Here is a 14,456-nt window from a genome sequence, read left to right as displayed (position 1 = left end):
TTAAAAAAAGGTACGATCCCTGAATTTTTTTAAAGGTTTGATGTCTGAATATCAACCATTAAGATAATTGCCCTCTGAAAGTTCCCTAAATATGCGGAAATGGATGCCATGACTTTTACATGTGCAAGGGTTAAGTTGTGGAATAGCCTGGTTGGTCAAATCCGAAAATGTAGAGAGAAGAGCTCATTTAGGAAAATGCTGAAAACACAATTATTTGTAAATGCATTTCTTTGAGAAATTGATTTTATGCAAGGATTGAATCTTTGTTTTGTTCAAACTCTGTTCTGAATTTTATAATATTTTATGTATGTAATTATTTGTAAACCATTTTGGAATAAAACGGTATATAAATGTTAAAAATAAAATAAATCAATAAAATTTCCTAAAAGAGAAGTCCATAGGCCATTATTGAGATGGCTTTTGTTTTGCTACTTGGGATCTAGCTAGGTATTTGGGACCTGTATTGACCACTGTTGGAAACAGGATACTGGGCTTGATGGACCTTCTGTCTGTCCCAATATGGCAATTCTTACTGGGGGCAACATGCACACAGTGTTAGGACAGTATTACATTTCTGGAAAGGTAGTTGGGTATCCTGCATAGAGAAGTAGTAGTAATCTTGACCTCCCACTCGGCACTTTTCACAGTTTTGGGGCTGCTTGGGACAGATATGGAGAACAGTGGCTTATAGAGCGTTGGAGTGGGGAAGAATAGATTTTGGGAACCGCATGCTCATCCATTCAAAATGAAAGAAAATAGACTAGATTTTATTGTTTTAAATCTACCATGATACACAATATTATGACTATGTCTGTACCAGTGCTAATACTCAGAACAGTAGTTCAGGCCTGCTGGTTTACCTTTTTTATCTTTCAGGGAACATAAAGCCCAAGATGTTGGGAAAAGCTCTAATGAAGATGGGCCTGGGGCTGATTGTGGTGGGCCATCTGAACTTTATTGTGGGAGCCATTGTCCATGGTTTGGTGCTGCGTCATGTGGCAAAGCTTCGGGATAAGGTTTCCTTGCATTACTCGGTCTCCAATATCCTCACTGTGACATCTGCAATTCTGGTATCTCTGTCCTAATATCTTTTTTATAGTAAGAATTGATAATGTGATCCTAGTTGAATAATACCATTGGGTTTCAAGATCCTTTGCTCTCCTGGTTTCAACTTTGTAATAAGTCACTGAATTGAGCCTGATCAGTGTCCCCTGCCTTCATCCCCGAACACCATCAGCCACATCATAAGAAGGGAAAGGGAAAAGAATTGGGATTTGTTTACCACCTTTTTGTAGTTACATAACCACTCTCAAAGCGGTTTGTACCAGACTCGGTCAGACTAGAGGCTCAAGTGTTTAAGGCTACATCCTTATCAGTAGTACAAGACCGGCACTAGAGACAGGGGTTTGATCCACCCAGCCTATCCTCTAAATCACCAAGGAACTAAAAGTAGTTATGGGGGGTGCTAGTGTGGTGGGAGGTGGGAAGCTTGTTGGCGAGGAGCAGAATAGGAGCTGCTCTTGGGGAGTTCCGAGGGGGGCCTTAAGTTCTCTTTGAGACTCTGGGCACATCACTTAACCCTCCATCGCCCCAGGTACAAAATAAGCAACCACAGAAAGGCAGCATACCAAATCTTATCCCCTTTCCCGGTTTCTTGGTGGAGTTCAGTAGGCCTGTGCGCTGGTTGGAGAGAGTTCCAGAAGGGACTGGGAGTTATGCAGGTACCAGCATTAAATACCACTGGTACCTGCATAACTCCCAGCTCTCCTCTTAGCCCACCCCTCTACTGTATGGATTCAACCTGGGTGGTTATAGGCACTATTCAGTGGCACCACCCAATCAAGTGCCACTGAATATCAGCAGATGGCCATTGCAGCAGGCTTTACTATTACCAACCATTTCTATAGTGCTACTAGACATATGCAGCACTGTACATCAAAATGGAGAACAGACTTCCTGGGTTTAACCAGTTGTACCCTTTTGAATACTGGGCCTGTCTATCTATATTGGTATCAATGGATACAGATATAGGCATGTAAATGGATATAAATACACCCACTTCATCATATATCCCACTCAGCTAAAAAGATTTTGGAGGTTATCAATTCTGTTTCTACATCCCAAACAGGTTTACATGAGACTAGAGAGACAGAGGGAAAACTGCTAAAAAATGTCAAAAAGATTAATCACTAGGTTATGTTTTAAGAGCATAAGTCATACCATGCAGATCATGCCAATCCTGGCAGATCTCAAAAGAGTTGCTGGAAGCATAAGAGTTTATCTTCTGCCTTTTCAGCTGCTATATTTCCAGCTTTGGCATTTGATACTACTGATCAAATGCAGATACCTTCAGAACTCTGATTCCCTGGTGCTTGTATTCATAGATCTGATGACTTGATTTCTCTTTCAGAGTATCTCCTGTGGGCTTATTGCCATTGTTCTATCCCGTTACCTCAATCGCCCTCCTCTGGTAAGAATGACCCCTACCTAGCCTCTGCAAGAGGACTTTTAGCTAGATTTAGCACATTGACTTTCATACAAACCCTAGTGAGAAGCTGAGACTTTGCTGGGGTGGGGGAGGTTAGAGAAAAGCGGTATTGGACTACGTGTAGGAATAAAGATCCCAGCCTGGAACTGTGGAACATGTTGACACTATCCCTGCATGCAGTAGACAAAACTCAGTGGGTGATATGTCTCTGGAAAATATGATATAAGCATCTATGGTTTGTCTTCCTACTCCAGCGCTGGGCAATCCTGGTCCTCACCATACTTAATACTCTCCTCTCAACACTCTGCATGGTAGGATTGGCAGCTGCTGTTATCATCACCCTCCATAATGGCGGGCGAACACTTCTCGCCACCTGCACTCTCAGTGACGCAGAATCATCTCCTGACTGCCCCTTTGATCCCACACGAATCTACGTAAGTCACAGCTGCAGGGAATGTGTGCGCTCAGCAAGGATAGGGCATGTAGATAAATGTTAATGTGTGCCTTTCTGCATTGAGCTGGGCACAGCTAGCTGTATCTTTAGATTTAGAGATAAAAAACCCCAACAGCTGATAAAAAAGTGCTGAGAGTAGAAAACTCTTTTAGAGAAGTACATTCTAGGAGTGGGCAACAATTAAAACTTTTAATCAAAATTAATCAGTGTTAAGAATTGTAATCTCACAATCATAGCATGCTGTTGCTCCTCGAAGCATTTCTCTCTCCACCCCCTTTCTAAATCTTTAAAGATCATGTCCAAACAGCACTCTGTGTGTGGGGTCCTAATCTGCTGTTGGATGAGACCAGCATTGTTTAAACTGCTCCATAATGCCGACCAACTCAGAAGCCATCGGGTACGGCGGGTCGCTACTCCGAGAGTCATGATCTTGGCCGAGACATGCACATACATGGCATCAGAGAAATAAGAAGCTCCCAGATCAATCTTAGCAACTTCCTGATCCACTAAGGACCAGTCAGCCGACTCGCAGTCAAGAACTCTCTCAGACCACTGGAAATAAGCCTGGACTACCAGACTGCCACAAATTAGTGCTTAGACAGCCACATCAAAACTTTGTTTAAGCGGAGCCTCCATTTTACAGTCCTGAGGGTCTCTCAGGGCCAAGCTGCCTTCCACCGGCACAGTATGTCTGCGTGAGATAGCCGAGACCACCGCATCGACCACAGAAGACTTGAAGGTATCTCTGTCCCCATCAGGAATGGGGTAGAGCCTGGCATCCTGAGCTTTCCACAGAGTGTGCACTACATCCCGAATATCCTGATGCATAATGAAAGAACGTGATGCTGACTGGATCCCTCTCAGAAGAGGGTCCACAATACGAGGGGGGTCCTTAGCTTCCTCTTCAAAGTGTAAAACAGAAGACACCTGAAGAATGAGCTACTGCAACTCTTCCTGATGAAATATGTGTACAACTGATGCATTCTCGCCAACTGGTGCCTCTAAAAAATAAAAACAAAAACAAAAAACTGTAGATACAGATGTTCTGGAGATAATTTATTATATACTGACACATAAAAACATGAAAATTCAATGAAAAAAGTACAATGATAAAAATTACTGTGGTTGGATTTTTACCACTGTATTTTTTATCATTGTACTTTTTTCATTGAATTTTCATGTTTTTATGTGTCAGTATATAATAAATTATCTCCAGAACATCTGTATGCACAGTTTGTTTTTGTTTTCATCGGAGGATTGTTTTCATTGTGGATCATTTTTCTTTGTTATGCCTCTAAAAATTTCTATCCAAAACATCAGGCCCCCCCTAATGGATCTGGAAGGTCCTCCGCAAGATTCAAGTCCTCATCCGGTGAAAACAGATCAACCAGAAAAGAATCTTCATCCCAAGACACCTGCGGCCGTTTGGACGATGGCTGAGGGAGCTAGATAGAGGCAGTCATGGCAGGAGTCTGAACGAGGGTGGCTATGGAAGGGAAAAAAATCCCAGACCCCGGAACCGAAGCAGGACTCCCAGCCACCTGTAAATAAGCCTTGCACATAGCTAACACAAAATCAGGGCTAAGCAACCTTGACGGCAAGCCAGAAATCATAGCAGAAGACATATTTAAGATCCGTTCCTATCATTCAAGACAGGAGGAAGGTCGCCTGAGGCCATGGACAAAATAGACACGCTTCCTGCCAAAACCGAGGGAAGGGCCATCAACAACTGAAATAATATGCGGCATCGAAGTCAAACTCGACCCTGCCGCTACAGATAAACCACCAACTGCAGCAGAATCCACCAGACCACCAGCAGATGAGGAACCCTCGGCAAGGGCAGCAGGGGAAGCCCGAGCTTCACCACCACATCGCAAGCAAAGGGGAGCATGGCACACCAACACCTGAAACTGGATTCCTCTCAACATGGCCGGGACATTTTGGGCACCGGCCAGCTGCATTCCCTGCCTGGTACCCACAGGAAGTGCCCTTTTTCTGCTTTTTTGAAGTGCTCATAATGAATTCGCCAAAAACCCATGCACACCGTACAAAAATGGCAACCTCGGGACCACTTTTATTTCGTGTGTCTTTTTTTATTTTTTTTAACTTCTCACAGCTCACCAGCTGTTTCAAGAAAGCAAACCCCACTGGTACCCTAAACTGTAGCCTGTGCCTAACAGGTGGCCAGGCGTACAGTTGAGACTCCTCTAAATTCAAAAAACCTGGGAAGGTGGGGGGAAGGACTCAACCCTTCCAAGTGTGGCACCCCCGAGAGGGTCCCTCAAGCTCTGTCTGGACAGCAAAAGGGTCAAGAAAGATTCCCTAGATCAGATCCAACAGGCCCAAAGAAACCTGAGCACAGACTGCACAATCTTAACACTCCACCTGATGGAGACTGAGAAAAGACTGAGTGTAATAGGGACTGCACAGCCCACTGGTACTGTAGCCAAAAGTTAGTGTCTCAGTCTCCACCTGCTCCGTTTCTGTACCGGTCTGGAGGGACGCTAAAAAATGAGGGTTTAACCCGATGGTCAAGACTACCAGTTCTGTTGCACAAGAAATAAAATAAGTGCTTGATGCATCCATGTAAAATGCAGACAGTTCTGTTCCAACTAATTCCAGGGTTTCAGGAGGACTTAGGTGCCCAAAGGCCCTTCCGGGAAATAATAAAATGGTGCAGTGTGATCAGTGGCTTGATTGAACATGAGGCCTTTCTGGGGCCTAGTGCATTTGTATAATGGCTATAGAAGCAAAACGTTCTGAACGTTTCCAAAAGCAAATAGTCACTCTCACGTTTTCCAGTACAGATCTCACTGAATATCTTCTTGACCCCGTTTTTATAAATCAGGTACATAATAGTACTGGGCCAGAGCAAGCTATTCACTGTGATCTCCCCCTACAGAGCACCACTCTCTGCCTATGGGTCATCTCCATCTTCCTCGATATTATAGAGGTTGTTTTCAGTATCAGATGTCTCCAACTTGTTCTTCATCTCCTGCAAATCAAAGTATGCCAGAGGAAGACGAACAGAAAACAGGTTAGTGCTTTCTCCAGAGAATGTCCTCTTGCTGGTGGTGGGTCTGTGTGCTTTGGAGCATTCATCATTTTTTTTACAGACAAGAGCTCTGGCACTGCTCATGTGTCATGGCTGATTTTGCTTTTACAGGACACATTACAGCTTCCACCAGATGAAGAACAAAGTCTCTTCCCTGACACTGGACAGCTAAGCCTCTGGTTATGAGAAAAGCTCAATGCTCTCTCTCTTCATTCCAGGACTAGGACCCATTCTGCTGCTGAATGTTTAAATTCACAAAACATACCAGCCTCTAGTTATCAGAGGAAGGAGTGATATCTACGCAAGGGCACACATTTTCAGTGCAACTTCCTCCTCCTCCCCATTTTCCTTTCAGCATTAACAGTACACTGGAGCTTTATAGTGTACATTATATATAAAAGAATAATTTCCAAAAGCTATTCTCCTAATAGCTATGTACTTGGGTTCATGAGCTGTTTGAAAACTACCATTCTCTGTGCAGATGAAAGTGAGTACTGAGGGCAGCTCCACCTAGTGAGGTACAAGGACCAGTTATTTTGCTTTAAATACAGCTGCACTTTGCTTTGTAGCTGTTGGTGCTTATACAGGGAGGGGGTGTGTGTGTGTCTTTTTGTTTGTTTTTTAAATTCAGATCTCCTTTACATTTTCTTGTGCTATAATTGCCCTTCAGCTCACCTTTAATCAAACCAGAACATGTTCAGTCTTCCTACCATCTTAATCTGTGGAATAGATCTGATCTGGGCTTCTAAGATGACGGCCATACCTGATGTAAACTCTTAATGTTGCAATTGCTCCCATTTTAGCAGTCTCCCATTTGAAAGTTAAATGCTTGACATATTTTAGGTACTATACAAGTAAAGCTGTACTTCAACAATTTGCCTCAATACTGATGTTGTGATGTCATCTGACAGTTCCCTGGCTGTGTGTCTTTAAACATTGGCTCAATTGCTATAGATTGGACATTTGATAACACATTACACAATCTCTGAAGGAGCCTGGTAGCAAAATATCTTGAATTCACATGGTGGTTGCACAAAAAAATCCCCAAAACCTCAATATAGAAAAACAGCTGCCCTTTTTAAATTTTTTTTTTTTTTTTTACTGAGGTACACCTGCCTATTTTTTGTCCAGTGTCCTAACAGGGCAAAACCCTCAAATCTTTAAAGCTCTGTCTCTGGTTGAAAGGTACAGCTCTGAGATTCTAGACAGGTCTGGTAAGGATGCTACAGAAGAATGCATTTGCTTTCTCCCCTGAAGCAGCCATAGATGAAACAAGGCGACACTGAGATCGTGGATATGCTTTGAGTTCAGATTTCTGTAGAAAAATTGACTGAAGGAAACTAGACAATCAGAGGATGATAATAATGAGAAGATGGAAATGGAATACAAGCCCTGAAGATTTTGAAGATAATTCTTCTCCTCAGACACCTTATTGCAAGAACACAATTTTTTAAATAAACACTATATTTTTGGAAGTTAGTGTTACATAGCTAATCTAAAACAGGTAGGCTGTTTTGGTTAATGAAGCTCAATGACATTCTGTGCCTTTTCTCTCCATAATACAAATGTATATGTATATGGTGAGCATTTGTTATGGAACAAACCAAAGAGAAAGAAAGGCAAGGGCGATGTCCTAGTCAATCAGTATAAAACCTTTATGATGAAAATATCCCAACGAGGATCCAAGTTTCAGCATCAACGCTGCCTTCTTCAGGGGACACTGAAACAGTCTCTAGTACTCCGATCTCCAAGCTAAGAAATCCAGCCAAGGAAGCCTCTCTCCATTACCCTTTTAAGACAAGCTCATCCCTGGAAAAACTCCCCCTACTGCCAATCAATACACGAAACCTCAACCAACAGCACTCTTGATGGAGAAAGGCTTCCTTGGCTGGATTCCCTAGCCCGGAGATCAGAGTACTAGAGACTATGTCTGTGTCCCCTGATGAAGGCAGCGTTGATGCCCAAACTTGGATCCTTGATGGGATATTTTCATAATAAAGGATTTATACTGGTTGACTAGGACATCACCCTTGCCTTTCTTTCTCTTTGGTTTATTCCTCTTTCAGGAGGCAAGTACTCCGTTTGTCTTGAGCATTTTTTATGCCATGTTCAGAATGGCATTAATAAAACAAAAGATTATATCGTTTACCCTGTGAATAGCAAAGATGTGTACTTGTAGCAGGTGTTCTCCAAGGACAGAAGGCATACATTCTCACTTGGGCAACATCATCCACCGAACCCAGTCAATTTAAAGCTTTAGGCAGTGCCTTCCCACCCACCGTCAGCTCACAGGACCATCATTTCAGTGAAGAAGAAGAAAAAAAAAAAAGAAGCTAAGTAGGGAAGGTGCGTGCAGGTTGTGAAAATTTATGCCTGCTGTCCTCAGCACAAACTTGCTACAGCTAACTATCTTATTTTTTTCTGAGGACAGGCAAGCTGAATGAACATATGCCTAGTGAAATCGAACAGGGTTAGAGGGAAAATTGGCACTTGAGAAATAAAAAGAGTCTGACAGGTAAAGAAGGGTGCTGCTTTGCAAATGTCCTTAATCAATGTAAAGCAGAAATGAGCTACTGTGGTGGCCATAATCCACACATCGTGGCCTGTCACACAGCCTTGGAGCAATTGGCCCAGCCTGAAAATACAGGAAGACAACAGAATCCACTAGCCATGTGGCAATGGTTCTCTTGAAAACAGGAGCCCCTAATCTGTTAATGTCAAAAGCCACAAAGATGTGGGAGGACTTCCTGTGAGGCTTAGTCTGCTCCAGAGCCTGCTTGCAGTCCATGGAGGGAAGGGTCACTTCTTCAGGGTGGAAAGATGTTTTTGGCAAAACAATGAATTGGTTAAGGTGGAATTCTGAGGCTACTTTAGGGAGAAGTTTTGGATGTGTCCGGAGTAGAGAATGACATAGGGACGGGTACCTGCAGTGAACAACAGGATGGGGCAGGGACAAACTGTGTCCCCCATGTCATTCTCTAAAAGCTTGAGACTAGCCTTTAACAGACTGTTCCAATAAGATAGTGATGCTAGCATGTTACAGATGCTGTTCTATGTAAACACCCCAACACATCTTAGCTAATTGGCAACTGAATTGAATGATTAAAAAAAAAAAAATGCTACTGTTAAAGAACATCATTTGTGTCTTGTCTGATAATCAAACTCCTTCCAGCATGTGCCCACTTCTCAAGCATCTTACTGTTACTGCACCAGATCCATTCAACATTGCTGGCATCATGTGACAAGCAAGCAGGTTTCACTTATCACAACAGAAAGGAAGGAGAACTGTAAAATTAGGGGTGGGATATTTCATAGCGACACTAGGAAGTATTTCTTCACCGAAAGGATGGTTGATCATTGGAATGATCTTCCACTGCAGGTAATTGAGGCCAGCAGCGTACTTGATTTTAAGAAAAAATGGTATAAGCATGTGGGATTACTTCAAGGAAGAACTTAGGGGGGTGGGTCATTAGAGTGGGCAGACTTGTTGGGCTGTGGCCCTTTTCTGGAATTAGTCGAGATATGCTGGAAAGGGCAGGGTGGAGAGCTGATGAGTCAGCAGAGCCCAGGGCCTGTAATTAGCTGTTGCAATTCCCATTCCAGTAAGAATCTAAAAGGAGTGGTAGGGAGATCCAGACAGCAAGCATGAGGAATGAAGGAACGTTCCTCAGGCCAGAAAGCCAGACTTCTCTCTAGGCAAGAGTTCTCCCCTTGTGAGTTTGCAGCTAAGTCTTGAAGGTTGCATTATAGGGAACAGTTGTAGGGACCACAAAAGACACATGATAGATGAAACCAGAGCAGAAGGCAGCTAGTAGGGTGGAATACTGAAAGGAAGCTAGAGAAAGTCTATCACAAGGGACCAACAGCCGCAAGAGGCGAAAGAGACTACAACAAGAGGGGTAAAGCAGTCCCTTAAGCTGACAGGTAGGAGAGGGAAGCTGTGCCCAAGAACACCATGAGCCCGAGAAGGAAAAAGTACTGTACTCCCAATCTAGAGCTAGGAGGCTGGAAAAGAACAATCCCAGGTTTATGCATGAAAATGGAATGGAGGAGGGTAAATAGTAGAGTGCCACAAAGCAATGTTACTTACCGTAACAGTTGTTATCCAGGGACAGCAGGCAGCTATTCTCACTAGTGGGTGATGTCATCCGACAGAGCCCCGATACGGACGTCTCACAAGCATATTTTGCTTGAAGAAACTCAGAAGTTTCGAGATGCCCGTACCGCGCATGCGCCAGTGCCTTCCCGCCCGATGGTCCGGGCGTGTCTCCTCAGTTCAGGTAGCTAGCAGAGAAGCCAACCCAGGGGAGGTGGGTGGGACGTGAGAATAGCTGCCTGCTGTCCCTGGATAACAACTGTTATGGTAAGTAACATTGCTTTATCCCAGGACAAGCAGGCAGGTATTCTCACTAGTGGGTGATCTCCAAGCTAACCTCAATGGGATGGTGAGAGAGTTGGCAACTTAGGAGAATAAATTTTGTAACACTGTTTGGCCAAACTGTCCATCCCTTCTGGAGAAAGTATCCAGACAATAATGAGAGGTGAATGTATGAACCGAGGACCAAGTGGCAAATCTCCTCAATCGGTGTCGATCTGAGGAAGGCTACAGAGGCAGCCATTGCTCTGACCTTGTGGGCTGTGACCTTACAGGGAAGGGGTAATCCAGCCTGGGCATAGCAGAAAGAGATACAAGCCGCCATCCAGTTGGAGATGGTGCGCTTCGATACAGGTCATCCCAACTTGTTTGGATCAAAGGAGACGAAAAGTTGAGGAGCAGTTCTGTGTGGTTTGGTGCGATCCAGGTAGAAAGCCAAAGCACGTTTACAGTCCAGAGTATGAAGAGCTGATTCTCCAGGATGAGAATGAGGCTTTGGAAAAAACACTGGAAGTACAATAGATTGGTTGAGATGAAATTCAGAGACCACCTTAGGCAGGAATTTCGGATGAGTGCGAAGGACCACCTTATGATGGAATACTGTGAAAGGTGGATCTGCCACTAAGGCCTGAAGCTCACTGACCCTGCGAGCAGACGTGAGGGCCACTAGAAAAACCACTTTCCAAGTGAGAAACTTTAGCGGAGCCTTGTTGAGGGGCTCAAAAGGAGGTTTCATAAGCTGAGAAAGGACAACATTGAGATCCCAAACCACTGGAGGCGGTTTGAGAGGAGGATTGACATGGAAAAGTCCTTTCATAAATCTGGAAACCACAGGATGAGCAGAGAGAGGTTTCCCTTGTAGAGGCTGATGGAAAGCCGCAATAGCACTCAGGTGGACTCGTATAGATGTAGACTTGAGACCAGACTGAGACAGGTGTAGAAGATAGTCCAATACAGAAGATAGGGAGGCTCGCTGAGGCTCCTTAGAATTGGAAATACACCAGGAAGAAAATCTAGTCCATTTTTGGGAGTAGCATTGACGAGTAGCAGGCTTTCTGGAAGCCTCCAAAACATCCCTCACCGCCTGGGAAAACTGGTGAGGAGTTACGTTGAGAGGAACCAAGCTGTCAGGTGGAGAGACTGCAGGTTGGGATGAAGAAGAGATCCCTGATGCTGAGTAAGCAGTGAAGAAAACACTGGCAGAAGGAATGGCTCCCAGCTGCTGAGTTGAAGAAGAAGGGAGTACCAAGGTTGTCTGGGCCACCGAGGAGCTATTAGAATCATGGTGGCATGGTCGGACTTCAGCTTGACCAGAGTCTTTTGAATGAGAGGAAATGGAGGAAACGCATACAGAAAACGATTCCCCCAATCCAGCAGAAAGGCATCCGCCTCGAGGCGATGAGGAGTGTAAATCCTGGAGCAAAACTGAGGCAGCTTGAAATTGTGGGGAGCAGCAAAGAGATCTATCTGAGGCGTCCCCCACCGTGCAAAGATCTGATAAAGGGGTGTGGAAAGGAGGGTCCATTCGTGAGGCTGGAGTAGACGACTCAAGTTGTCCGCCAAGACATTGTCCTTCCCCTGAATGTAGACAGCTTTGAGGAAGGCGTTGTGGCGAACCGCCCAATCCCAGACTCTGAGAGCTTCCTGGCAGAGGGAGGCTGAGCCCGTGCCCCCCTGCTTGTTGACATAATACATGGCGACCTGATTGTCTGTGCGAATGAGGACCACCATGTCGTGAAGCAGATGTTGAAAAGCTTGAAGAGCATAGAAGATGGCTCTGAGCTCCAGAAGATTGATTTGATGGAGTCGGTCCGCACTGGTCCAGAATCCCTGAGTGCGAAGACCATCCAGATGAGCTCCCCAGGCATAGGTCGAGGAATCGGTTGTGAGAACCTTCTGGTGGGGAGGAGTGTGAAACAGCAAACCTCTGGATAGATTCGAAGAGGTCATCCACCAAAGTAGAGACTGCCGAAGAGCAGGAGTGACTATGATGTGTCGAGTCAACGGGTCTGACACCTGAGTCCATTGAGAAGCCAGGGTCTACTTCCTCGAACTCGAACCGAGCCCGAGACTCAATGTAAGGCATGAACTTCCGAAGCACAGGCAGGAAGAACTCCAAATAAGAAGCAAAGTGAAAAGTATAATTGAGAACTCGGGAAGCCATCATCGAGTTCTGGTATATCCTCCTCCCAAACTTATCCATGGTCCTGCCCTCTCGACCCGGGGGTACGGAGGCGTACACCTGGGATGGATGAGATCGCTTGAGGGAGGATTCGACCAGTAGGGACTGGTGAGAGTTGAGAGCCCTCGAATCCCTTGTGATGAACTGTGCGGTATCGTGCATCCAACTTGCCCGGGACCGCAGGGATGGAGTACGGTGTTTCAAAACATCTCATAAACGTTTGATCGAGCAGTTTATGCAGAGGCAGTCGAAGAGACTCCGCCAGAGGATTAGGTAAATGCATGGTGTTAAGGTATTCCTTGGAGTACTGAGAGCCGGTGTCCTAGGTAATGTCCAGGTCATCCGCCATCTGTCTGAGGAAAGAAGAAAAGGACAGTTGATCTGCCAGCACAGGCCTCCTAGAAGGGCTGGACGAAGTCGAGGCCTCGGGGTCCAGAGAGACCTGGGATCGACAGGAGAATAAGAGGTAGACGGTTCCTCGTACTCCAGCCCCTGCGGAGGGGACATGTCTGATGAAGAATATCCCAGGCGTGGCAGCTTCTTCTGCGGGGAAACCTCAGAATGGCGCGAGGAGTGCCGTGAAGAATGCCTGGACCGATGCCCCTCTCGGTGCCGGGAGGGGGATCTAGAATGACGATGCTGAGCATGGTCACCCGACGCCTCCAGTGAGCAGATGGGACTCGATGCCGTGGAGCGAAGAGGCGGAAGATTCGACGCCTCACGCGATGCAGTCCAAGCCTGCTAGGGAGTGCGGAAGAACTCTTCCTGCTTGCGATGCCCAGGGCTATGATTACCCGAAGAGGGATTCCAGCCCTCTTCGTGTGGAGGCGTGATGGGCTCCAAAGGTGGCATATCACTAAAGGAGGCCCACCTCGAGGGACCGGCCGCCACATGCCGCTCCTCCTCGCCAAGCAGCAAGACCGACCGGCGAGGGGGCGGTCCGCCCCCCGGAATCAGAACCGGGAGGTCACCCTGGATGGAGGCAATTAACCTGGGTCCCATGGTGTGCATGAGCTCGACAAACTGAGCTTCCAAAAGGGACCGTAATGAAGCCGATATGGAGGGATCCGCACCGAAAGTGGGTCCTCCAGCACGGTCTTCACGCTCCTTCGTGGACGAGTGCTTCTGCTTGGAAGCTTTCGGCACTTTAATGACCACGGGTGGAATGGTAGAAGGCGGTACCTGAGCCGAGGAGATGGCGGAAGGCACCGGCGCAGAAGTCGGGGTCGAAACCGGGACAAACGAAGCCGGCTTCAGAAGACCCGGAGTAGTAGGAGTGGTGGCGGGCTTCGCATGGGCAGGCGAAGCGACAGCCGAAGTCGAAGCTGAAGGTTCTTGAGCAGCTTCCATCTTGAACATCGACTCCCACAAAAAACAGCGACGCTTAAACGCACGCGCTGTGAGAGTGGAACAAGGCCGGCACGATTTCGGGAAATGTTCTGGACCAAGACACTGCAGGTAGCGTCGATGTGGGTCCGTCAGCGAAATCGTGCGCTGGCACTTGCTACACTTTTTAAAACCAGTAATTGGCCGGGACATAGGCCGAAAAAGCTCCGCCGCAAGATCGAAGGAGCAGGGCCTGAGCCACGCGGCCGAATCGCCAGAAATTTTTTTTTTTTTTTTAAAAGAATAAAACAAATAAAACACACGATAAGAGTAAAATAAACTTAAAACCGCGGCAAGTAGAAGGCAAAAAACTGGATTTCAGTCAGCGCAGAATCGAAGTAAAACTTCTCAGCTCCGCGGAAAGAAAAGAACTGAGGAGACACGCCCGGACCATCGGGCGGGAAGGCACTAGCGCAATCGCGGTGCGGGCATCTCGAAACTTCTGAGTTTTTTCAAGCAAAATATGCTTGTGAGACGTCCGTATCGGGACTCTGTCAGATGACATCACCCACTAGT

The 14,456-nt window shown here is 46.0% G+C and overlaps 1 protein-coding gene across 1 annotated transcript in view; it reads left to right on the top strand.

Annotated features, from left to right (window-relative positions):
• Positions 1–6,944, top strand: part of TMEM54 (transmembrane protein 54) — a 31,559-nt gene extending 24,615 nt beyond the window's left edge. The window contains exons 2-6 of the mRNA XM_033957079.1: positions 877–1,070; positions 2,411–2,470; positions 2,743–2,922; positions 5,845–5,979; positions 6,109–6,944. Of these exons, the coding sequence (XP_033812970.1) occupies positions 877–1,070; positions 2,411–2,470; positions 2,743–2,922; positions 5,845–5,979; positions 6,109–6,183 (644 nt within the window). The 3' untranslated portion in view covers positions 6,184–6,944. The remainder of the gene's footprint in view (positions 1–876; positions 1,071–2,410; positions 2,471–2,742; positions 2,923–5,844; positions 5,980–6,108) is intronic.
• The last annotated feature ends 7,512 nt before the right edge of the window (positions 6,945–14,456 follow it).

The sequence above is a fragment of the Geotrypetes seraphini genome, chromosome 8 (assembly GCF_902459505.1).
Source record: "Geotrypetes seraphini chromosome 8, aGeoSer1.1, whole genome shotgun sequence".
Classification (NCBI taxonomy): Eukaryota; Metazoa; Chordata; class Amphibia; order Gymnophiona; family Dermophiidae; genus Geotrypetes; species Geotrypetes seraphini.
Note: the sequence above shows the minus strand (reverse complement) of the source record. Positions and strands in the feature narration are given on the sequence as shown.